General features: G+C 45.5%; 1 protein-coding gene across 4 annotated transcripts in view; it reads left to right on the top strand.

The window, feature by feature from the left end:
- SHROOM3 (shroom family member 3) overlaps positions 1–26,536 on the top strand; it is a 307,144-nt gene that overhangs the window by 196,620 nt on the left and 83,988 nt on the right. For all 4 annotated transcript variants that reach the window (XR_014978051.1, XM_085640966.1, XM_085640968.1 and 1 more), the window contains exons 5-6: positions 15,804–15,883; positions 20,172–21,101. Coding sequence is in view for 3 of the 4 variants with exons in the window: in XM_085640966.1 (XP_085497092.1) it covers positions 15,804–15,883; positions 20,172–21,101 (1,010 nt within the window). In the remaining variant the exon portion in view is untranslated. The remainder of the gene's footprint in view (positions 1–15,803; positions 15,884–20,171; positions 21,102–26,536) is intronic.

Below are 26,536 nucleotides of genomic sequence, written 5' to 3'. Positions count from 1 at the left end.
TTTACTAACATGGACCGATGCCTGTGAAGGTTGGAAGCGGTGAACTCTGCTCCAGTAGAATTATCCATTGTAGCTCAAATGATGTATGACGCTGCATCAATATGAGATGTGCACCAGTGCGGGTTCCTTGCAAATAAGCTCTACTGCCACATGTTATTCTGTTTTTATGTCAGGGTTCCACAAAGGCTTTCCACGGCTAAAAATTTTGCTCGGATTTCTTGATTAATCTGATTCCTGGAGCAAGATTTCCAAAACTCTAGACTGCAAACATTAAATGTATCTTTAAAGTTAAGGAATGGGAGAGGCGTGCAAATGCCTTGTCAATGCCCCAGGTAAAGTCCCTTTGTTCATCTTGAATGCTGAATAATTTGTTCCTGCTGTTTGTAGTTTTAGCCTTGCCGAGGTCCAGCGCCGAGAACAGTGCACCTCAGGTGGTTTCCCGTTAGGCCATGCATGTGCGGCTGCGATGTCAGCCTCTGTTGTTGTGCCTGTTTACATGTATGTAACTCTTACCGCAGACTGTGTCTGGTCCTGAATTGACTCATAAATCCTGCTCAGTCTGGCCATGTTCTGCCTTGGTTTAGGCGTCGTCTTATCTCTTCCACCACTTGTAGCTGTGGGTGTAAGTGCACTCGTTTTGCTGTCGCGCTTGAGGGCCTCATAGTGCCTTTGATGTGCAGCATGAGTAATGTGTTTGTTCTTTTGCTGATTCCTGAACAGAGACAGGCATTTGTTCAAGACTGTGTTGAATTGAACTGTTGTTCACATTTACATACAGACGAGTCCATGGGACGTGATGTTCAGTGGCAGATCGTTGTGTTACGCACACTGTGGTGAAAACATGTGCACTGTATTGTGTGACTGGTGTTTTTGCTGGCCAAGATAAAATCAAAAACGGTGTACATAAAACAAAAGTCAAATGTTCACTCGAAGTAGACCATTGTGTTGTGCCCTTGGAAACTTACCATGCAGCTCTCGAAAGCGTCCCTCTCACTGACACCTGCATCATCTGGCACGGACTTGGCCTTGTATTGTTCGTGGGTCAGGCATTTCCCCAGATGAGGCAATTATGTTGTTGTTTTGTCAGGACAAACAGGCAGGCTTAAGCTGGAGAATGAGGGTCTGTCATTCATTGTTTAATATTTCCCTGTGCACTTCATGTTAAGGGGATGACCCAGCCATCTTATCTTGGCTATTTGACATTTCTGCCCATCATTCATAATGAAAGAAAAGCAGTTGGGCCTACACTGCTCTTTCCAGTCTATGGTAGGCTTGTGTTAATTGGAGCTTGCATGTCGTTCTGCCTCTGGTGTCTTCTTCCTGCCGATTTCTACTGTCCTTGGAGCCCGTGGCTTTCTTCATTGAATTTTCTACAATTGTATCCCATTGCTAGGTACAGTCCTGTGAAATAATGCTTCTTCGCATCAATGGCATATACTTTGAGTAAGATTGATCTTCTGACATTGTGTCCACTCAAGTTACGGCCCAGGCAGGTGCTGTAAGCTTAAAAAAACTCATTATTGCACATTTTGGTGTATTTTGAACCCGGATCCCCCTCCAGGCTTGGTATTGGCTAATTGTTGTTCCTGCGTAACATTTTCTGCCGCTAAGCAGAAAGTCTCCTTTAATGACAGACGTCTTCCATACGCACCTTTTAAGTCATCTGGACCTGCACCCTACGGTTGCACAAACTAAATGCATCTTTGTGTTAAAATCGTTGCGGGTCACAGTGTTTCATTTCTGACTAAAACCCTTTTGATACAACCTCTTCCTGGCACGTGGACCCCATTCCCAAAGGCAGTACATCCTGGGTGCCCATCTTGCCAGCGTGATGTACTGATGAGAGTATCTCTCAAGAGATCTTCTCATTCCTAATATGGCCACTGCCTATCCATCTAATAGCATGTCCTGGGATTTTTTGCTCTTGGACGCCTGCTGTGTTCCCAAAAATAGATGCAGTTAGTATGCTTGAGTAGCTCCTATTACTATACTTGTAACTGTGACCACATTGCTGTTACTTCCTGATGAGGCTAGTATCTGCGACTCCCCCTCAGACATCGGAAGGAGTGAACTCCCAGTGATTGCTTACCACACTTCCTGGTCTGCGTCTTCTTTCTCTGGTCATGGGCCCTCCCAATGACCGCAGATAGTTGCTCGCGGTAAGGGCACGAGCCCTAAACTCATTTCCAAAACCAAACTTAGAGGAAGTATCTACAGGAAGTAGGAGAGGGCGGGCCGGCCACACAGGCACATCCTAGCCCCTTGCAGGTCACAGTCACGTTGTCATCCTCCTCAGCAGAGACAAGGAGAAATAAGGGATCGATTAAAAAGTATCTCACTGGCGCATAAAACCTTTGTGCGGAGAATACTAAAAACACCAGAACTTCTGTCTCTTGAGAGATTGGCAAGATCTATCACACTCCACTCAGCCCTACCCTCACAGGGCCACAACCACACTCAGTAGTACATCTGAGTTAGGGACAACAACAATAAATTGTTTTGCCATTATTTTACTTTAATTAATAAAATATATATTAGAACTACATTTCTGAAATGCATGAATGCAGAAGTGTTGTGCACTCATATCCCTAACAATTGTGCTTGGTAGCTCAGGCTTCCGCAAGCGTATATATTTTTCTTATTGTACCACAAGAGGAAATATACTGCACTGGTGTTACAAGAGATGGCCTTTGAAGCAGGAAATACCTGGAAACGTCACATAGTCTTACTTTGCCAAATCAGCGTTTCCATCGCTGTGCTTGCACTGTAACATGTCAATCGGCGTAAAACCGGTGACAGATTCCTTTTATACAAATGGATTCTACGCTATCTCGGAAATGAAGCTACTCCACCCAAAACTCAGCAGGCGAAGCAGTTCTTTCCATTGTCGGCCTTCTGTTTCAAGGGCTTCTGGGCGCACAGTGGGAGAGATGTTCTAACCAGCACGTTGGAGGGGCGGTCCTAGGGCTGCATGAATGGACTGCAGTGGTGACCTCCCACCTCCTTCTTCTGATGCAGAATGCTCGTTGGAGTGTCTGTGCCCTCTGTTTGGCAGCAGGTGAGATGCGCTGGGCGCTAAAGATGGGACCCTCCATCGAGATAAGGCTTGAGATGGTTAATAAAGATCAGTCTGGCCTCACTGAGGGATGTGGGGCTAAGGATGTGTAGGGTCATAAGAGCCTCCGTGTTCTGTGTTTTATCTCCCCATGCACAGTACAGACAGAGTAAGTTTACTCTGGGCCCGCCACTCTCTTCGCTGCCCCCTACCATGCGGGTGTGTTCGCTTTCCCGCCTGCCCCCGGTCTTGTTTTTTCCAGTGTGCCTTATATTTCATTGCACTTACCACAGTCTTACAGGTCCAGAGTGCCTTAAGTAACAGATGTTACCACTAACCTACTTAGTGGGTCTCAATGGAAGTCGACACTTTCACTGAGGGAGTTCTCGTCTGGATGTTGAGCCTGCATGTCTGCAGCAGATGTAACTCGCTGGGTGTTCTTACCAACAGCTTCAACGTGCACAACTTGCCACCCAGCCACGTCTACAGGAAGTGTATCTTCACCGGTAACGTCTCTAAAAGTATCCCCGGCCCGGATGCCTCTAAAGTTCCGTCCCTGCCCATACAGGCCATCATTGGGGCAGTGCGCGGCCCCTTACCCGTTGTGTGCGTCACAGGCTGTTCCCTCCTGATCTGGCGTCGCTCCCTGAGCTTGGACAAACCTCCAGTTGAATGACGTGTTCAAATTACTTGGACTCTTCAGTACTGCGCGTGCGCGGCGATGTGAGGCGCTGCTGACCGTGCTGCACATGGTCTGTGTGCTGGCGAGGTATGACGAAACCTCTTCGACGCGCAGACGTCAACGCTGTTGCATTTACCAGTGCTTGTTCTTCCTGTTCCCCGATGCCTCCTGAGATTGAGTGCTGTCACGGAAGTCTCACAAACACAATGTTTGTAAAACAATTGCCAGTAAACGCGTTTGCCTGCATCCTTCTCCCCAGCGCGCGAGTGTGGGAACTTGAAGAACGCACATTCCAGGGGGGCGGGAGGATAAAAGATAGCGAGCATTCTCTGTGGAAATCAAGGAAATGCAACGGCATGTGTGGGTGTCATTACTGTAACTGTTTTTGAAAGAAAGCAGCTAGGGAATTAAAACAAGTAAACAGGGAAACATTCAGGCCATGGGAAAGGCTCCGTCGGCCCCTCTGTGTGCGGTCTGTCTCTTGTTTCGGGTCTCTCCTCCGTCACTGTCAGCTCCTGAAGGCCTCGTGTATGCGGCCTGTTTGGGGTGATGGAAAGATGGTTGGGAATGTGCGTTGCTGTGTTTGCCAGTTTCGAATCATACCGTGTTGTATTCCAGTGGCGGCTGGTGACATTTGAAAGTGGCGAGGCGGAAAGTTACCGTGGTACTGCACTGAGGAGAGCGAACGTAGCGAACGAGCCCGAAAAACCTACCGGGGTTTAAAAAAAGAAAAAGAATGGATAAATGGAGCATTTTCAAGCAAATTTGAGAAAGCAGGAAGGTTGATAAAGCACTTGCGAAAGTGTTATGAAATCAATAGTAGAGATTTGACGTAGGTAGCCAGCCGCTTGTTCAGTATAATCAGAGAACTTCACTTTTCAACCCCCAAAAACAGCACAAAATGTCAAAGTCCAACATTAATCAACCCCCAAAAACACAACGCACTGACTGACTCACTTGTAAGCACTGTATGTTCCTTTACAATTGCCTTCTCAATATTTTGGCAACTGTGTACCTCCTTCACACACAGTTGCACAGAATCACAATCGCAACTTAAATAAGTGGCCTTTGCTTTGATTGTTCAGCAGAGAGGCCAGGGGTTGGATGGAAGTTTTTTTAACACCTTTTTGACCCACTGACAGGCACTGTGAGAAATTGACACAGCCTTCGGCCTTTGCTCTAAAGCTCTCAATGGTGGCCCATTAAAAATGCCTGAATGCAACTCAGTTCAAAGTATGCACTGTACAAGAAATATGCTACACAACAAAATACAGAAATACAGCATCCTGGAAATAGTGGGCACTCTTAAGGAATGCAAGATTAAGTAAAACATGTGAAACATAAACAAAAACTATATCACTGACATGGAATACCTTAATGTTTTATGCTTTCATTGCTCAGAAATCAGTAATTTCCCAGTTGTGGGTGGGTGGATTGGTGGTGGATGCATGCATGTAATGTATTATAATGTTGTTCCATCTATAACAACAATATAGGGTGCATGCAGGGGCCACAGGACAACTGACCTCTTTCTAGGGTCACTAATAGCTTCATCATCAGGGCCAGGATATCTCATGAATGTCTCTAAGTTCATCTTTAGAAGCTATCACTTCCAATTGTCACTAAAGTGAACAATTCCAATGTTTTAAAGAAACACATTTTAAGTGCCTTTCTGATATTGCATACAGAGTTTGTTGCATAATTTACATGCCAAATACATTGATGACTTGGCTCGTGTTTTGACTCTTACAGCCAACCCTTACCCTTGGCTCGGCTCTTAATTTGATGGCTTCCCTACCTCTTGTCTAGGGGCCTAAGGTTATTGAATATTTACTGCTCACTGCCTCCTTTGCATTGCATACTCCTGCCTCACTGGGCTGCTCCTACGTGCCCGCCCGTTCAGACCTGCTGTAATATCGGCTTTTCATAAATAGCCGCTGCTGCAATACTCCCAGGCCTGATCAGCAGGTGTAACAGTACACAACCCTCTGCCCCACGGAGCCGCGTTTTCTCAGCAGTACTCTCGGCCCTCCCCAGGATGTGTCCTATTAGAGCGGTATTTTGATCTTTCTCGACTAGCACGGTATTCATTTTGGACAATTCCAATTGTGCTCAGCACACACCGTCATTTCAATCCAGATTAACAGACTCACTTGAGTCCAGATTAACTAGATTGCCACCCGAGTCCGGATTGCCCAGACCATCACTTCAATCCATATTAAAGCAGACTGTAAACGGGTCTATATTACCCAGACTGCTACCTGGTTCCGGATTGATTCAGAATGCCACCTCAATTCGGATTGCTCAAGCTGCAGCTTCAATTCGGATTACCCAAACAGTCGCCTGAGTCCGGATTACTCAGACTGCCCCCTGAGTTCAGATTACCCAGACTGGTATCTGAGTCCGGATTACCCAGACTGGCACCTGAGTCCGGACTTACTCGTACTGCCATCGAGTCAGGATTACCCAGACTGCCACCTGAGTCTGGATTACCCAGACGGTCACCTCTATCTAGATTACCCAGACTGCCACATGAGTCCAGAGTTCCCAGACTGGCACCCGAGTCCGAATTACCCAGACTGCCACCTGAGTCCATATTACCCAGACTGCCACCCGAGTCTGAATTACCCAGACTACCACCTGAGTCCAGATTACCCAGACTGCTACCTGAGTCCAGATTACCCAGACTGCCACCTGAGTCCAGATTACCCGGACTGCCACCTGAGTCCAGAATGCTATAGTGGCAACTGAGTCCGGATTACCCAGACTCTCACCTGAGCCCGGACTGGCTATGGTGGCACCTGACTCCAAACTGCCCAAACTGTCCCCCGAGTCCGGACTCGCTCACACTGCCACCTGAGTCTGAATTGAGTTGTGCTTCCAGTTCGTGTTTATCTCGCATTATTAGCACGTCGGCTGCTCCTGAAGGCACAGCGTCAGACTATCCCCATGTGTTCGTCCCCAGGTCCCACATCACAGCTCCGGCGCGGAGGAGGCTCCACTGAAGCCCTCATTCACGACGGGTGAACCCTGTAATAAAGCAAATTATAACGCATAGACACAACATGGACCCGGCTGAACACACCGAGAGCTCCTTTCTGATCCGACCCGCAGATCACAGGTCAGGGAGTCAGTCTGCAGCCAAGTTTGTGAGTAAGTGCTCATGTGATTGTGTGTTCAAGTGAGTGAGTGTCGTTCTATAACGAGCTCACTGATTGAGCTCTGAAAACGTTGCAGAGACATTCAGATTTCGTAAGCACTGGAACATTTTGCTTGATGTATGATACCAGTAAAATACTGTGTCACGTGTGGATTGTGTTGTGATAGCGCTGAGACACGGTTTTAGACAGCGCTACATTTTCACAAAAACATCAATTACTGGAAGAAAACACATCCAACATATACTGCAAGTTTGTTGGCCTCTCACTGAACGTATGATCAGTAATACACTCACCTCTGGGACGAGCGGTCTATGAGGGTTTCGTTTGGACAGCTGGTCCACGCCACCTAACAGCCTAGACCTCTGCTCCCCTGGGCGCCTTGCCGCCTTCACGAACGTCACTGGAGGGGCCTGCCAACCCCTCTCAGCCAATCCTGGCGCTGCCAGCAGCACCAGGATTGGCTGAGGGCACAGCTTACGCTACGCCCGCCGCCTGCCCATTAGGAGACCGAGGAGCTCCTAATGGGCATGCGCAAGCCAGTGCAAACACAAGTGCGCATGACTGGGCACGGGTGAAAATTCGCTCACCTTCCCCACTCATGCGCACTTGTGCTGCTGCCTGTTGCCCCTGGTCTGACAATCATGTCAGTCAACATGACGCCGGACCGCCCACCCCCTTCAGACTCTGAAGGGGGTGGGCGGTCCGACGTCATGCTGACTGACATGATTGTCAGTTGGTTCTCCCTCGGCGTCTTTGAACTTAAGTAAACTGATTCAGTTTACTTAAGTTTAGAAACGCCGAGGGAGCTACGGGCGGGGGGGCTACGCCCCAACGCCCCCAATGGACGCACCGCCACTGTTGTATTCACCCCTTCTGCTTTGTCCCCTATTGCTTGCTGTTCTTACCAATCTCCTCAGGCGCTGAACTGAGCCTTAATAGTGAAACTTGTAAATGTGTGATGCCCTGCACATTTTGGTGTCATTCTGTATTATTCTAGTCTGGCTTTATTCCAGGACAATCGTTCCTGTAGTGTGTAGTGTGTCATGCGCAAACATGACACAAGAAGAGGGCGAGCCGACAAATTAACAGGCCAAGCCCAGCAAAGGGTCTGGCTTGGTTCTTAGAATCCGTGATCAAAGCGAGCCCTGAAGATGTTTGCCATGTAAATCATGCCACAACCATCATGTAAAATACTAAAATGTGTATTTCTTTAACACGTGGAAGCATTAACATTAATACGTCACATTATAGCACTGCACCGAGAAGTACTTATTAAATGTGGTCGTTTTTAAACATGCGTAAAGTGGAGTGGCACAGAGTGGAATAAAGTAGCATGACTGCAGTGGAATAGAGTAGATTGTTTCAGAGTAGAGTGAAGTGGCATAGAGTGCATTGGTATAGAGTACTGTGGCATAGACTGGAGTGATGCATAGTAGAGTGGGGTAGAGTTCAGTGGCAGAGGCGGGGTGTTGCAGAGTAGAGTGAAAAGAGGGAAGTGGCAGAGTGAAGCAATGCACAGTACTGTGGAGTGGTGCAGAGTAGAGTGAAGTGGCATGAGAGTGGAGTTTTGCAGAATAGAGTGGTGTAGAGTGCATTGGTATACAGTAGAGTGGTGCAGTGACATAGAGTGCAGTAGAGTGCATGCATGCAGAGTAGAGTGTCATAGAGTGCAGTTATGTAGAGTGCAGTGGGGCCGAGTGGTGCAGAGAGCAGTGGCATAGAGTACAGTGGTGCAGAGTAGAATAGAGTGGCATAGAGTGCAGTTATGTAGAGCGCAATGGTGTAAAGTTACATAGCGTGCATTAGCGTAGAGTGCAGTGGCATAGAGTAGAATGTTGTAGAGTATAGTAGCGTAAAGTACAGTGGTGCAAAGTATTTGGCATTGATACAGTAGTGCAGGGTGCATTGGTTTTGAGTAAAGTGGTGTAGAGTGAATTAGCATAGAGTGCAATGGTTTAGAGTAGAATTGCGTAGCATAAAGTGCAGTGGTGTAGAGTAGTGTAGAGTGCAGTAATGTAGATTGGAGTGGTGTAGAGTGCAGTGGTATAGAGTAGATTGTTTCAGAATAGAGTGATGTGGAATGGTGCAGGGTAGAGTATATTGGTGCAGGGTAATAGAGTAGTGGCGTAGAGCACAGTGCCATAGAGTAGAGTGACGCAGCATTGATTGCAGTGCCATAGAGTGGAATGGCGCAGAGTGAAGTTAAGTGGCATAACGGGCAGTGGCGTAGAGTAGATTGTTTCAGAGAAGAGTGAAGTGGCGTGAAATAGTGCAGGGTAGAGTGAAGTGGTGTAGAACAATGACGTAGTTTATTAGTGAGGAGTGGCATATAGTGAAGTGGTGTAGAATGCAGTGGTGAAGAATGCAGTGGTGAATATTAGAGTGGATAGAGCACACTGGCATAGATTAAAGTGTTGCAGAGTAGAGTAGAGAGGCGTACAGTGATGTGGTGTAAAGTGCAGTGTCAGAGTGCAGTTGTGCACAGTAGATTAGAGTGGCTTGGGGTGCATTAGAGTGGTGTAGAGTGGTGCAGAATAGAGTGCAGTGGCATAGAGTAAAGTGGCGCAGAGGAGTGGCATAGAGTTCAGTGGCAGAGAGTGCAATGCTGCAGAGTAGAGTGTCGTAGAGTGAAGTTGTGTAGAGTAGAGTGGTGTACATAGCATTTGTGCTGAGTGCAGTGGCATACAGTAGTGCAGAGTAAAGTGATGTAGAGTGCAATGGTATAGAGTGCAGTAGCGTAGAGTATAGTGGCGTAGAGCGCAGTGGTGCAGAGTAGATTGGCATAAAGTGCAGTGGCGTAGACGGTATTGGTTTTGAGTAAAGTGGTCTAAAGTGTAGTGGCGTAGAGTGCAGTGGCCTAGAATGTAGCTGTGTGGTGTTGAGTGGCGCAGAGTGAAATACAGTGGCATAGACTGCAGTGCAGGGGCAGCTCCTCCGTAATGACAGAGGGGCGTCGCCCCACTGAGTTAGTCAGCAGAATATAAAATGATTCTGACTGAGCCAGGGAGTCTTGGGAAGGGCGGGCCGGGCATGGCAGAGAGGAGGGGGTAGGGTGCACTGTAAAGTGCATATGTCAGTTTGGCCAGCTGTCTTACGCCAACCAAACAGACATGGACACTTAGGTTTCTCAAACTCTGCTGTGTTGCACAGCCGGGTTGGAGTAACGTCACAGGCATGAAGGCACTCTCTGAGTGGCAAACTAAGACACTCAGACCAATCCTGGGGCTGCTGTGAGCAGCATGTGGACTGGTGTGGAGCCTGTGCTGGTGCCCCAGGGACTGTTGGGACACCATCAGGAGTGAAGAGGATGCACCGACACATCAGCAGCAGGACAGGTAAGTTTAAAAAAAATGATATCTCCATTAACCCCCCACGCACTTTGTACTTGCAGTAATTGCTTACCAGAAGCAACGCTGGCAGTAACTACGCCTCTTTTACTGCCAGCCTTGCTTTTCGTAAGGAAGGATTATAAGTACAAAGTACGTGTTTATGCACTGCTTGCAGATTTTCCAAACACATAAATAAAAGGCATTGTCATTTACAATGCCAATAGCTCAAACTCTTGCAAATGTGAGACCTATTGCATTGCAAATGCTTGTTTTAACTGCTCCAGAGCTCAGAAACTGCCCCTAAGTGGTGCCAATGAGGACAGCTTTTCTCAAGCAGCTGGCATCATTTATTCAATAAAAGTTCTATTGCGTTTGAAGATAGGTGACTTGCAGCGGTATCTGATGCGCCGGTGCGCTCTTCGGAGATTATGGACCGCTTTAATGGTGATCCCTTCCACAGGCCATGTTCTGGATGCAAGCATCAATGTGTACTCGTGTGAAGGGTGTGCCACTGTGCAAAGGAATAGTGTGGAAAACTCACCAGAGGTACTTTGCAGTTTCAGCTGACAGTAACTATGCTTTTTTATGGACAGATTGAGAAAAGAATGCCTTAAAGAAGAGTGATATGCTATATTTTGTGATTAATAAAACTTTCATTATTACGAGTTGTATGCCGGGTATTTCCATTGACCAGTAATTCCTTTGTTAAATGCAGAAAGAGGAAGACAGAGAGTACAAATTGAGAGAATAAGATTGAGAAAGTGAGCGGTAACTAGACAGTGAAACAAAGAGAGCGAGACAGACAGAGAGAAAAAACAGTAATATAACGACACAGAGCACAAGAGAAAGAGAGAGACAGACGCAAGGCAATAACAAGAAGCAGCCACCATTGTCCCAGGTGGCTTTGAAAGTGAAAGCATGCATGGCGCGCTGAGCATAAAAAAAACAAGAAGTGGCCGACATTGTGAAAGCAGCGTTCCGCAAAGGGTGCAAGCAAAACGGGCGCCGTTGCAGGAAAGCATGTTGTGCCTGCAGTATGAGAAACTCATTAAAGAAAATAGTGCTCATAGGCTGTAAACAACACATACCATGTAACAACAGAAGTAAAAGGGCCAGTCCTCATGGGAGGCTACAAATGAAGACAAGGCAGTACTAAGGAGGGACTAAGAAGCCTATTAACGAATCAGAAGCCAGCATTTACCAAGGACAATTACACAAGCCAATTAAAAATATGGGCAGAGAGTTAGCGGAGCTTCAAGTCCATACCTGAATACAGCATGCCTCAGGGCCCGTCTATTACCCATTTCCAACTTGGAGAAAGAGATTTATCTTAGAAAAGGCTCCAAAGCAAGAAAAAAAGGGCAATTAATATGGGCCCTTTATCTAGATTGGAAAGCTGATTTATGTAAAGACAGTATGGATTTTGGGTGAAGCTCCTTTGCTCTTATTCTTTTTTGCACACTGCACTTTAAAAACGGTGTGGTGTTTACATGTATTTTATCTGGATTGGTTTAATGGTGTTATTTATGACTCCCAGATGAATTGTAGGACTTTCTGATGATTGTCTTCTTCCAGTTCTTTATAAATGTATTATCACCTAGATGGTTATTATTTATATTGTTGTTTTGTCTTTATTTATTCCCTGATCGTGGGTGTGGGTGGGTGGAAGGGGGCGATATGTGTATTGTATTGTTGGAAAATGTGCAATAAAGAGAAAAAAAAGGAGAGCAACTATGATTACTTAGGGTTCTCATAGGGACTTATAATGAGAAATTCGAGCATGGAGGCACAAGCTAAGTGTCAGGGCTGGTGGTATCCATTAGTCTTAGGTCATTACTGTGTTGCTTAAGGAACGTTGAATGGTCTTGCATGGTCTTTCCTTCTATGGAGGTGAACAGCTATCTTTCTATGAGGACATTTTTGAGGCCTGTGATTTAAAGGTAGACATACTTCGAACTGTATAGATAAAGCCATTTAAAATCTCCAACAAGCCCAATCAGTCTGATTAAACTTGGTTAAAATGATGAATGTTTGATAGTAATATTTATTTAGTTTTCAATGAATTACAGGTAAAAATAACTTTCAGGGAAGGAGAAGACATACAAACTGATTTTTAACTTAACACAGTACTTCCCTTTGGATTTCACTGAATAACGGCATGCATTGATAAACGAAGTCATAAAAATAAGGAATTAAACACCTGCTACAGCTATACTCGTTAACATTTTTATCAACAACACATGCTCAAAAAGGACTCTTTTAGAAAAGTAAACCTTTCGTTTGGGCTTTTTGCTGAAAACAATGGTGTGTTTTACAAAATCACATATTATAAATATTGCTAATTGTGATGGATACTTCTATCCACAGATTCCTCATCTTAGAAAAGTCCCCAGGCATTATACTGGATTTGGAAGCTTTTCGTCAGCAGGGTTCCGACATGCTGGCGGCTCAACATTGGCTCTATTCCGCGCGGAACTGACGGAGTGGAGCCACATATAATCACCACCCTCTGCACTGTCATCAGTACCTTTCTTTCTGTGCCTTCCTATACAGATCTAGGGCTCTACACCCAATTTTATCAGCCTTCTGACAACTTCGAAAAAGCAAATTCAAGTATGCTAGGGAAGGATTTCCCCACCCAGCACTACAAGTTTCAAACCATTCTGTGACTGCAGAAAACAGATGTCTTCATGGACCCACACAAGATGTCTCTCTGCTGTCTTGGCTTCGGCCTGACTTGAGGTCATGCAACAAATATGCCCTCATGCACCAGAAGGTACAGGCAATCTAGAATTGGGAGGCATTTGCTTTGCCCAAGTCCTGAACGTGAAGACATCGATCCATCAGGGTAACATGGGATACAAACAGTCCCCTCTGGCACTGAATGCACCTTTAATTATAAATCATTGGCGGGGACATTGAAGAGTGAGCCACCAAACGTATACGGAGTTGCCCATGAGAACCTGCGCATCACTGCTTGCAATATCTCCAGGATAATTACGTTTCCGAATCCAGGGATTAAAGAAACTGAGACTGACCACAAAGACTGGACCTGGATGGCAGCAGCACTGGCAACCTAACCTGGAGATCTCACCAGATGGGACTCTGATTGAGTATGGAAGTACCTACCCTCTGAGTCTGCTACCCCAATTCCCATTGGGATATATAGGGCCAGTTTTATGGATAATTCTAGAAATTACTATTTTTATGTACTATCATTGAATATTACAGACTTCGGTAGTAAAACAGAGGATGGGGACTGGCTGAAGTTTGTCGTGTAGTATCATATATGCTGTTTTCAAGAAATATGGGCCCTTCAGGTAATCAGAGTAAATGGGTTTCTTGATAACAACATCCAGGCTACCCGCCTTCGGAGGGGTCGGCCTTCTAGAGGGCTTACTGTGTTGGTGTCGTGCAAGCTGAAATGCAGGATTGAGCAACGTGGGGTAGCTAAACTATCTCACAATGTACAATATGTGAAAATTTAGCTCACAGGCTCCGAACGGAGGGTGGTTGAAATTGTGAATGTTTATATTCTACCAGGGTGGTTCCCAGATGTTCAGGTGATTTAGGGGGAATTTGGTTTCCTACATCAATAGTACCAGGGAGGGTGTGGTTACTCGCAAGTTGATAGAGGAGGGCAAAGAGGAGAAGTATATGTTATTGATTTGTGGTGATTGTAATATACAACCATCCAATGCTATCATTATTAATGAGGTCCTAATGGAAGACCGTTGTCTAAGTATCCCCAAGTCAGCTATGAGCAATTTTAAATCCTCAAAGAAGGGTGGTGCATTCTCTGAGCTCCTGATAAACTACCAGCTGCGCGTAATTAATGTTCGCACTCCTTTCCTCAGATAGAACTGCCAGGGCAACTTTTAACAACGGGAGAAGTCAGTCATGAATTGACTTTATCCTAATCAATATAGAGGGTTAGGAATGTGTGCAGGATATGACTGTTAGTAGAGTGGAGAGTGACCCTGACCCTGTGGCGCTCTGTCTGAAATTGTGCCCAAGGATGGGAGCCATTGTAAATTACTCAGTGGAGACCCCATCCAATAGCAAAAAGATAATAAGGTGGAGTAGTGAAAAATATTCAAACGATCTCCCTCTGCTAGAGTCTATAATGACTAAGTATAGATCAGTAATTTTGAACCCCCTTTTGATGATAATGGTGTAATCCCAGCAGCTTATAATGGAATGGCAAAGGAGCTGAAGGCCCTGTGATCTAAGCCCATTGGTCCTAACCCAGCCATACCGTATGGCGGGAAGAAGACGGCTAGGGTTAACTGGTACAGTGAGGAATGCCTCAGAATGAAGGGAGTTGTTTCATCTGCCCTAGTACAACAACACTGTAGCCCACAAAGCAAATTGTTATTTCGAGAATATAGGGGCACATATAAACTCCTTTTGAGAACTAAGAAACTGCTTCACCAATGGACTCTTTGGTAGCAATTGAGGAAGGCCTCGTATTAAATAATTACAAAACATTCTGGGAATTGGTATCAAGGGTGGAGAAGGGGGTCAGTAAATATCATAGAAACCTACTTTTGCCCGTCTGTATGGTCCAGCCACTTTAGCTTCTTATATAGAGCCAACCCCACAACTCCGGTGCCAGCTCATGAAAGTGCTTGCTTTGGGCCCTGTGTAATTGACATCCTAGTACCAGAGGTGGAAAGATCCTTGAGTGATATGAAGAAACACAAGACCTCAGACCCTGATCTGGTGACTATTGATTATCAGTGAGGAGCCCCAACTGTGGGCCAGCATTCTCACTAGTTTTTAATTCTGTGCTTGCTGGTAAAACCAAACCCCCTTCATGGCACTCAGCTAATATTGTGCCGATCCATAAGAAAGGTGATCGAACTAGCCCAGCTAATTACCGTCTGATCCTCCTCCCTAGATGACGCAGGAAACACTTTAGGGAAAGCCCTGCTCAATCGACTCCGGGGATTGGTTGAAGCCCATAACATCATGACGGAAGTGCAAGCCAGTTTTAAGTCACGCATAGGGACCATCGACCAGGCACTCCGAATATATATGATCTCTTACAGATGTACTGTGGCGAGGAAGTCATCGTTGTATTTAATATTTGTAGATCTGAAATCAGCCTTCGGTTTTGTCGACTTAGAAAAGCCGTGGAGATCTCCGATAGACCTGGGAGTTGATACCTCCCTAGTAATGGCAATTAGGGCCCGCCACTCCAGTAATACGTTTAAAGTACGGTCTGGTCTGGGTGTGAAGTGCACTTATATCTTGATCTGTTCGGTCACTTCTGGGGTAGTATGGAGCCAAGACAGAGTTCCATGGTGCCACTTTGCAGTGCATGGGAGAACTGATGAAGAGAAGTTTTCAGATCCCGTCTGGTGCCTGGGGAAAATTCAAATGTGAGGAACCTTAGATAGAGTACCCACCAGTAAGAGAATTACCAAAGGTAAGTAACTTGTTAGTCTTTACAAATGTTCACATAGAAAACCCAGGTCTATGGGGACTATTTTTATGACAAAAAGGGATTTCAAATAGTGCTCATGAGTTGAAGTCTTTAATTGTAACCAGATTTCCTGTTTGTTTTCAAGGCCTCGACTCTGGGACGAGAAATCCACATGTCTGGTCTTGCGGCAAAGGATCATAATCGTTCGTTTGGCACAGAAACTAGGTATGTTACTCTACATGTACATTCATATGTAGCTTACTTAATAATTATATCAATATTTAATTCATATTCACATGTATATTATTTGTAATATCAAGGTTTTTATGAGAGCGCTAGAAAGCACACAGCAAGATGGCCGCACCTTAGTGCCGCTCCACCGACTGGCAGAAGCTAACCAACAGATATCCTGCAAACAGGCTACACTCTGGCCTGAAAGAAAGGGGTCACCTGCGCCAGAAGACATAGGGGTCCTGGGGTCCCTGAAAATAGCAGTATTCGAGGTGATGGAGCTGTAATCTGTCCCTGTAACAACACCATGTGAGGGCCTTATGTTGAGAAAATAGCGTCAATAAGACTGCTTGGGGGCACTACCTGGCCCCACCCACCCTCAAAGAAGTTCTGTACCTGTGCCGTGCTGATGCAAGGTGTGTTGTGGGTGCACCAAAAAACTGATGGAGCCCAGGTGAGGTGTTGGAGCAGGCAGGGCCCTGGGCGGGGGGAGGCGCAGTGATCGGGACTGCCACTGACAGCTGTGAGTGTGGCGTTGCGGCTGAGACTGGCAGGAGAAGATGGCGCTGGCCTAACCGATCGGTTCGCAGCCGTGAGCGTACATCTTTAAGCAGCGAACATGGGAGCAGTGCATCGAGCCCCAGAGGCAGTGGCCTGTATGCCTGCGGGGTGGCAAATGCCATATTGGGAGCTCCTGAGAGACACCAGATTACGCTGTGGGCTGGCACCCACTGAGCTGTATATGAGCTAGACAGACATATATTTCTCACTCACAGCCTATAGAGAAGCCTTGAACCGGATTGTCTTGAAACATAATTTACATTTTTCACTTGATACGCAGGGCCTGAGCCACCTAATTTTGCTACGTTTGTGGGAAGGGGCAGAGCAGAGGTAGTACAATAGATGTTTACTTATTAACAGCAGATATGGTCCATAAACTAGTTAGTCTTGAAGTTCGTGTTTCCATATTTAGCGATCACAGCCTTCTTGTTATAGGTTTTCCTTTTCCTTTCAAACTAGTCTTAAGCGGAGGATCACGCCCCATTTGCAATGTACGAAAAATAAGGGTGTCAGTATGAAGCGGGACAGCATCGAGCCGAACAACTTCTTTCTGATCCTGATAACCGACCCATATGAGAACATACTATGTTGCCTGTCTGCTGAAGCTGACCCACTCAAACTCTTAGATAGTTTTGTTGCGGTCTGCAGCAAGGCCTCAGGTATGCTGACCAGAGAAAAGACACGTAGGGACCCCCAGGTCACACATGGTTCAACCCAGAATGCATCAATGCTCTCAAAATCCTTAAAAAGGCTACTAACACTATTCCTCCCAACACAACACTGTTAGGACCGCCAGAAATTAATACAAACGTCCTAGAAAAAAGAAAGTAAGAAATCAGAACTAAAGCCTGGGAAGAACTGTAAGCAGAAGTACACTTTAAAGATAGCAGAGCTTTCTGGGAAATCATTTACCGTCACTTCTTTTTCAGTGGTCCCAATACGGGCATGGAATGTCACGCCCCGACTAATGACTGGGTTTTTTATTTTTTCTCATATCTTCGACCCATTATAAATCAGTGCTTAATCAGCCTCTAATAGCACAGTGTTTGTTCGCCCCCCTCACCACCCGAGTCCAAAGATGGCATCATTGAGATGGCAAATGTCACCAAGGCCATCCCGAGACGCTGATCCCTCATGGGCACCCTATTGCTTTGTTTAAGCAAAACCACATATTTTGGGCACCCCTAATCACAAATACACACCGAGTTGAAATAAGGGGCGGACCTATTGACTCCCTCCAGGAGTCCTTATCATCCCTATTTTTCTTTTTTAAAAGGCAACAGGAATCTCCCGGGCTGCTATCGCCCCATCTCATTTCTTGTGTTGCCTGGAAGACCAAGTGAGGATGACCCCATTGCTTTTATGGCTGAAGCTGTCGGCTACACCTTAGACTAGTTTTTCCTGGCTAATATTCGAGGATTGCCTCAGATTAAATAATATGGCTTCTGTCCAGTAGCTTGCTTATGTGAAGCAAGTGTTCAGTGTCCTTTCTTGAGCACCTTTTATAATTCACCAGACAGGGTCAATGGTGATACCAAATCAGAGGTTTAGCACAAGGTTTCCTTTTCTAGTTAAAAATGCAGAATAGAAAGGTTCCTTGATATGGTTATGGTCCCTAATTATGTGCAAATTTAAACCCCAGAAGGGCCAGACCCGTATTTATCCTGGGTAGTTAATCCTGGGCATAGATTTGACCTTACACGCTTGAGAGTAAGTACAGTGCATTTTTTAGTAGCCTTCCCATTAGCAGGCTCTTGGTTTGCCTCACTCCCTCCTTATCCCTTTGATTATTTTTCTTCCCAATCCACAACACACTTTATGCTTTTTTGCACACTGTATCACACTCTGAGTTCTAATTTTTTACGCCCATTACTACAACAGAAGAATTTCAGAGCTTACAAAGAAGGTTTACATTATTTACAACGCTTACACTCCCAGGTGGTCTGTTTTTCAGTTCTTAGCTATATCTGTTATATGTTAAAGATAGGAAGGAAGTATGCCTATTAAGTTGGCCTAATCCTGATGTGTAATATTTCCTCTCAATATATGAACTGGTCCTTCACGTAATGTTAGGTAAGTTTTAGTACATCTCTGTTTGAACCGTATGCCAAGATTCAATGATTGAGACTTTTTACCTTTTTACTATTGATTTTAACTTTATTGCTTATATGTTAAACTCGTATAGATTTTTAGCCAGAGGTGAGGGGCCCCAGTGTTTTTCCGTCTTAACATAGCGGACCCTTAATTGAGGTTTTTATGGTTAGGATCACTTTTGGGCTGCTAGTCAACATGTTTCCTGGTGCCTTTTTTAACAAGTGTGTTTTCAGATCTTGCATTAATGGTACACCATTTCTCTAAGTTGCTTTAAATCAAGGGCGTATTATTGTGTTTTTTAGAAGTTTTCTTTTCTGTGTACTTTTACGGTCTTGTATCGACCGAATAAAGAATGAACTGACTGACAACTTAGATACCACCTAATGACTCAGAGTTGTAGTGGTTAAAGAAGAGCTTCTCATGAGTAGTGACACATAGGGTTCAGTTACAATTATATGCCATCATTGGTGCTGGCTGCCTTGAAGGCGCACATTAGATGGTGTTAGACACACAGCAGATGCTCTTCTGTTTCTTTTGTTTTTGCCCAGTTTCTTTTTCTTAGAACCACTGTCTCAAAATGATAGGGTGCTGGTACCACCGCCTTAACCTCTTCAGTGCCCATGACGAGATAGTCTCGTCATGGAGCACGGTCGCGCTGTGCCCATGACAAGACTATCTCGTCATGAACCCCACCCACTAATGTAACGCCCGGCACAGGAGGGGGAAAGGGCGTGGTACAGAAGGGGTTAAACTTGATCGATCACCCTCTTTTAGCCTTAGCCTACAAAATTGCTATCTGTGTGCCTAATACCCCCTATTGTGCACCTTCAGGGCAGCCGGTACCAATGGTAGCTTTTACAAGTTGGGATTTTGTTCAGGTTACCAGAAACTGATTAAAGAAGATGTTTTTGGATCCAGTGGTGACAAAGAATTCATTAAACGATGTATAAAAACATAACTTAAAAACAGTTGCATGTTAAAAGTAACCACACGAGTGATTTACTACTGACAGAAACCTATTTTAATTGCCCGTATATGCTAATGTGAGCCGATGTGTGCCAAGGCTTTGCCAAACAACCACTTACTTAAAAAAACCTCAATAACGCGATATTTGTGCGTGTTATTTAAATGTTTCCTTTGGTTACTGACTGGATTTATATGTTTTTTGTCAGGAAGCCATATTTGGTTTCCAGTGGCTGCTGTCTTGATATTTGGGATTTACAGGCATCCCATTAGGCCAATGAAAGCAACAAAAAGTTAACTGGAGCTGAAGAAATGATGCACTGACCTGGATATCCGCTGAATAGTTGGCTATGCTGTTTGACTTCAGCTTTGTCAAAGAGCACTGTACAGCAATCTGTGCAACAGGCAGTCTTCATTAACCTCATACCCTCAGATAACTCTCTTTTTATTTGTATTGGAACCCTGTTATCTGAATCACACTGTACTAATGAGACCTTTTTGTGAGATAACTGCAGTTTGTCTTGTGGTGATTAGTGCCAGAACAGTTTCCAAACAATAGCTGAATATGTCACCTTGAATGCTCTGCCTATGTTTTTCTATTCACATAAATATTTTCTTCTTGCTGTGTTTTCATCTATTTTTCATTTTTTGCATTTTGTTTTAGCCTATTTAAACGTGAAGACAGAAGTCACATAGAAAAGACACCGTCACCCTCACATCGGTATTGTGGACCGAACGTCAGTGAATGTGAGAATAAGTTTCAGTCTGAGAATGGATTTTCCTCCCAGAGGCATAGCCGTAGGGCTTCGGAAACCCTATGCACTGACAGAACTACAGGCATCAGCCAATCGGGTGAACAGCCCAGGCATCTCACCAGAAGGAAGCCGAGTCCTGGCCACTGTCACGGTGATGTAAGGTCAGCTGACCTTGGCCAGACCACATCAGACTACTCCACAAATCCTCCAACCAGGCTGGCAGCGAAAGGAGAATGTTTTGTGCCTGAACAGACTGAGAAGACCTTTGCCTCTCACAACGGTGTGCAGACCAGTCCAGTAGGCTTGCAGTCCCATGATGCCACCTTCCCTGAAAGCTCAAAAGAGGAGAAAACAAAGAAGCGTTCTCCACCACAGAGGCCCCCTCCACCAAAAATTAAATGGGCTCATTCAGTCAACGAAGATAATCTCCAGGTGAACGAATTAAGTACCTCCGTGGGTGGGCATAAGTTTGTTCCAAGATGGCAGAGCCTTGGGACACAGAGCAGCAGTTCCTCTGATACAGAGACTTCCCTTGGCCCTTCGCCTTCTCGTGGGAAGATATCATTGCGGATATCGGAATCCTGCCTACAGACAACACCACCATTGCTTCACCAGGATGATGAAGATGATGAGGTGTTTGTTATAGAAACAGAGGTTGCTGCAGCAAAGTCTACATTTGAACATACCTTGCTGCCTCCTCCACCGCCTGCTCCTTCGTTAGAGGACAGGGACTTTTCTGGCAGCATAGAAGAATTCCCTATTCCTCCTCCTGAAGTCGATGAGGAAAAAATGCAAATCGAGGTAAAACAAGTGGGAATGAAGAAGGGAATGACAACATGGTAAGCATAACTCAGAAATAAGAGGAATTTCTCTTGTCTATGAAACTGAAGTAGATTCTTGATGCTAGCATTTTATTTTTTCATATGAGTGTTTACAAATGACAGAAGAGAGGTTTCATTAGATTGCTGGGTATGGTGTATTGGTAGGTTTAAATTGTCTTCTATTGCACTCAGATTGTAATGAATTTAGCATAGCCTGAGTTTTTTCTCTAGTAGACATTCACACTGCGAGGCATCATGTAGCAGAGCCTAATTTTTTGATTAATTGAAAGAAAAAGCATTGTGGCCGTGACAGTAGTTCGTACAGGTGTGCAGCGGATCAAATGACTACATAACGTAATCCACTATCCTGTCATGATATTCTTTTAATTAATCCACACGTCATTTAATAGTCTCCCAATGGCAGACCAGGCGACCTTTTCTAAAACAATTGCGAGGAAAACCAAAGTGATACATGCACACTCTCCACTAAATGTGAGTGGCTGTGGTGCTTGGCAGCATACTGCAACACCACAGGAAGTATCTGGGTAGAAGCCTACAAAATAAAGTACAGACTAAGACTTTGCCAAAGTTCATAGGTGAAATTTAATATACGTGTACCCGGGAACCATAGACGAAGCCACCTAGGGTCCAATTTTCAGAAGTCCAGTGTAGTCTTTTATAATATAAACCACAAAGGGCGTGCCAAATACATATCCAATGAACACACAGTTACAAGGAAATTGCAAGGATATGTCCTCGGATTTATGAACAAATACATCGTGCTTGCTGGCCAGACAGAACACTATTACACAAACATTAGGCCTCTAACCAATCAGAGAAGAAAGGTGATACAGGCCAGTGGCGTGATACAAGATGGACATTGTGTGATTGCCACAGGCCAGCTGCCTGTGCGTCAGTAGACAGTATTTGCCAATACCTGTCTAAGTGATGTGTGTCCCAAGTGTTTTTTTCCGAGAAAGCCGTGATTACAAGCCTTTTACAAACAAAAGGGTACATAGGTTCTCTGAAGGGCACTTGCCCTTTGCAAACGTTCTGCAGGCTTCTTGCAATCATTGAGTATCATAGTGCTGGTCAGGCTGTTGGCATTGGAGGATAATCCAAAATGGCTTCCACATCTATTTTCCTTCAGTAACTAAAAAAGCTTGGTTCATAGCATGATTTGTTTCTTGAAGGTTCCAATGGATACAATTCCTCTCTTGTGGTATTATTGTGAAGATAGACATGTCCTGCTGTCTGTTATGTTGGATGCAGAATTATCCAGAATATTCTTACATTTTTTAGCGAGTGTTCCCTGCTTCTTGAAACTTTGTTGCACTTTAAAATACAAAATGATCAGGCTTTACACTCGGCATGTGCACAGAGAATCTTACTGTTAGTGTCCTCCTTTGAAACATCTGAGGGATCCCTCAGGCTTGAACCCTTGTTTCCCAGAGTCCAGCTGGTGATACTGTTAATGCACAATCGCATCAAATGGAGGAACAAACTGGTCCTATTCAGCTTCACCCCGTTGTGGAGGTATTTTAACACAAAGAACTGCCGCGGCGTCTTATTCGCAGACGGTGCTCTTGGAAAGTCTCAAGTAGAGGAATCACTTGATCTGATACTTGGTGCACAAGCATGCTCTTCAAACGCAGGGTTCGGCATCTCGATTCTGCTTGATGTGGGACACGAAAACCCCAACCGTTTGCCAAGTGGAGTTCCAGAAGCATGACATGTTAGGCATATCAACGTACACTTTTTGAGTTAGGAGTGGAAACCACTTTCTTTGTGATTCTAAAGTTTCCTGAATTGCCTGAATCTGACTAATGCATGTCTTATTCATGTGTGCTTAAGGAAGAAAACAGGCTGAGCTTCCCTCTTCGCTCCGAACACAATAAAGTGTTACATTTTATTGTTCTTGACCTGCAAATAGCACTTTCAACCATGGTATCTAGCAGAGATGCCACATGATTAACTAAAAGCATTTTCATAGGGTAAGAAGAGCATTTTTCAATACACATTCCCACAGATTTACTATATCATACCATGTGCCGCCTGTGGTGCTTTGTGCTTTTTTTGTTAAGATTGCACTGCGCCACCGCCCTGGCCTTCTTGAGTCGTGTGATGGTTATTGAGCTCTGCAAAGCTGTAAGCTGGTCTAGTCTTGACAATCACTTTGATATCATAATGTTCAAAGTCTTGTTTCAGCAGATGATTAGCTTAGTTACGGTTTGTTGCAGCACATTTTTGTGCAGAGATTTGTGCCTGCGCCACTGCATATCGTTTGGGGCCCATATGGGAATCTGCTAACCCATCATGGAGAACTGTTGTCATAAGATCATCTCTTAACTTATCTAGGCGACTCAGTTTTATGGTGACCCATCACTATAGGAGTAATTCATCAGTTGAACCACAAGCAAGTGATATAACAACCCCAGTGTGTCTGTTATTGCAAACCGAGCATTACCTCCTCGTCCGTCTTCCTCGCCACAGTAATTTCACAGTGTGCTTTAGCATCCCACACAAATTCCAAAGTCAAAAGTTAGCATAGTAGTCTCCATCCCTCCAATATGTCCGCCTTCCTCTTCCTCCTATAATAAGGAAGTCCACACACCTCACATTTTTTTGGGGGGTTTCTGTGAAACCTCAAGTTGTGATTCTGTAATCAACTATGCAGGTAAGTTTATTGGGGCAGAGGTCTGGCTCTAGCTGACTCATGTATACCCAGCAGATCAAGGTCTAATGCTAGCAGACCCTGCTCTGTGCTTTGTTGTTTGGTATGCCTGGTTTATGGTGGTCTCATGCGGGAGCTGTTCCCGCTGCGTTGTTGACGCGCATCGCCCCATGCATTTCTAGTTACCTGATTGAGGTCCTGCTGAGCAGACCCGAGGGCGCTAGCATATGATCCCGCCCCACTTTCAACAGAACTTCCTTACCTCAGTTTAGGGCTGAGGACTGTGGTAGCATCACAGGCTTCCTTTGATCGCTGGTTTATTTCCAGCTTAACAGATGATCAGGCGCCGTATCTTCATTGCCAGGACTGAGGCTCCCGGCCGGTGCGCGTGAATCAGGTGGAGGCGCTCTGCTTGACAAAGTGCATTCTAGCTCATCCCGTGCCCGTTTAAAGGGAAAAGTTGTGGTTGTAGCCAACTCATTTATGCCCAGCAGTTAGTGGTCTAGCGCTAGCAGACTGGGCACTATTCTTTGTCTGTCCTGCTTTGTAGCGGTTTAATGCTGGTGGTATTACCGTTGCTTTTTTTAATGCACATGGCCCCAGGTATTTCCCATTGCATGGTTGTGGCCCTGCTGAGGACACTTGCTTCTGTTCCTGCCCGCTTTGACTAGTACAGTGTATTCATTGCCAGGTTCTGCTTGAGCAAGTGCAGGCTGACTGACTAGTACCGGTTGACAGATGGGAGTATGTTGATTGATTGGAGGCGCTCTTCATTGCAGGGCTTTTGGGCTAATTGTGTGTCAGTATGCACGCTCTTTATTGTTTGGATGACTCTCCCAGAGGCACAGAGGCTCTCTGCTAATCCAAGGAGCTATAGCTCAGTGGCTAAGTCTTGTGTCTCTGATGGTATAGGCCCTCCCTGTACAAGGGTTCTTATCTTGGCAATGTTGTCAAAATATCTTGTGGTAGCTTTTTGTTAGTTGCCTTCTGGGCTAATGGGGTCGCTCCTAGGCCCGTTATTTGGAAGGTATGTGCGGGGTCTAGATTTTACAGTGGTCATACCTGGCTTTTTCTATTGTGGTTTTCAGGAGGTGTATGTGGATTCTTTTTCCCTTACCTTCGTCATGGGACATTGCCCCTGCTCCATTCCTAGTCAATACAGACTGTGATGGTGAGTGTAGGATGGGAGACTGACATTAGTGTTTGTGTCTGTGGATCCCATTCCCATGAACCCTGTTGATATTAGGATGGATGTGGTGGTTACGCGTTCTTTTGCTGATTACGATTTGGTGCTGCCTGCGGCATCCTATTCTTGTTATTCTATTCTGTCTCTACCATCAGTGCTGATGGATCTGGCGTTGGCATATTTCCTGCCCTGGCTGTGATGAACAGCAGGTTGGACTGTTGTCTGACATGTTCTTTTGACTCCCTGGGTGCGGCTGCATCCTCTGCAGGGTCGTCCACAGTGATCAGGCACCAGTGATGGTTTATGTCATGGTAGACTGCTGCTGCCCAGGGGTGTTATAAATAAACTTCCTCTCCCGGGGGTTAGGTTGTTTGGGCCCCCCTTGGAGGGCATGATCGAGTATGCAGCTGTGGATCGCATGCTGACAGCCCCTGTGAAGGTTGTGAGGCAGACTTTTTTGCCTATATGAGGGCCTTTGGTGGTGCCAGCTAGGGAAGGCCAATTTGACTCCTTAATTGTAGGGGACAAGGCCGGGGTACCCCTACCGATGACAAATCCAGGTTTCAGCATGCAACTGCTGCCTCTCAGACCATCCCGAAAACTTTAGTTTGTAGCAGTGGTAGTCACCGAGGTGGGAGGTCGTATTTCTCTTGTCTCCATTATTTTGGCACAGTGGGTGACTCATGGTGAGGGGAGGGTTCCTGACTGGTTTGGTGGATTTCCTCCCCCCTGGATATTTTTGAGGTGTTTCCTTGTCTGGTGAAGGGCGAGATACGACAGGTCTTACTGAACGGAATTCAGTTGCTCACGGTCGACAGGGCTTTCATTCCTGTTTCTCCTTCCCAAGAAGGAGGGAAAGTATGTTCTCTTCTCTTTCTTTTGGATTGACATTCCGGTGTTCTCTGTCTTGTGGTGGATTTGAAATGGCTTATCCGGTCATACTCCATGCGTTGTTCAAGACGCTATCTCTTCTTGACATGGGTTGGGAATAATGTTCTTCCTTGCTGATTTGATTCTTTTTCGATGGCTGTACACTAGGTCTAAGTGGTCTGCACTGTTATAGTTTCATGATGTCTTGATGACCCTCAGTTGGTTTTGTCTGGTTCTGATGCAGGTTCTGACTTTTGTTGGGGTACGTTTCAGGTCATTGGTCAGGTTGGTTTCCCTAATGGTGGCCCGAGTGATGTCCCTGGTGACGGAGGTTCAGGGGTTGTTCGCACGGCGGTGTTCCCCGCTGACACATTGGTTGTGTCTACGGGGCCTTAAGTCTGCTTCTCTAATGGTGTCTCCTTGGGCACATCTCTGTATGTGTCTGTTGCTCAGTCGTTTCCTTTCCCACTGGTTGCCAAGTTCTCGGGCTTGCACTCGTAGTGCTCCGGTGACGGCACTGGTATGGGAGAATTTGGGTTGGTGGTTGGATGATGTGATTCCTTTATAGAGCATCTTTTCCATAACATGCCATCCGACATTGTGGCCATGGATGCCCACCTGCTGGGCTGGGGTACTACTATGGAGTATTTGTCTGCTCAGAAGATGTGGTTGTGGGTCCAGTCTGCCTGTTCTTCCTGCTACCGAGAACTGGAGGCTGTTCAG

Source organism: Triturus cristatus, chromosome 2_2 (genome assembly GCF_964204655.1).
Source record: "Triturus cristatus chromosome 2_2, aTriCri1.1, whole genome shotgun sequence".
Taxonomy (NCBI): domain Eukaryota; kingdom Metazoa; phylum Chordata; class Amphibia; order Caudata; family Salamandridae; genus Triturus; species Triturus cristatus.
Note: the sequence above shows the minus strand (reverse complement) of the source record. Positions and strands in the feature narration are given on the sequence as shown.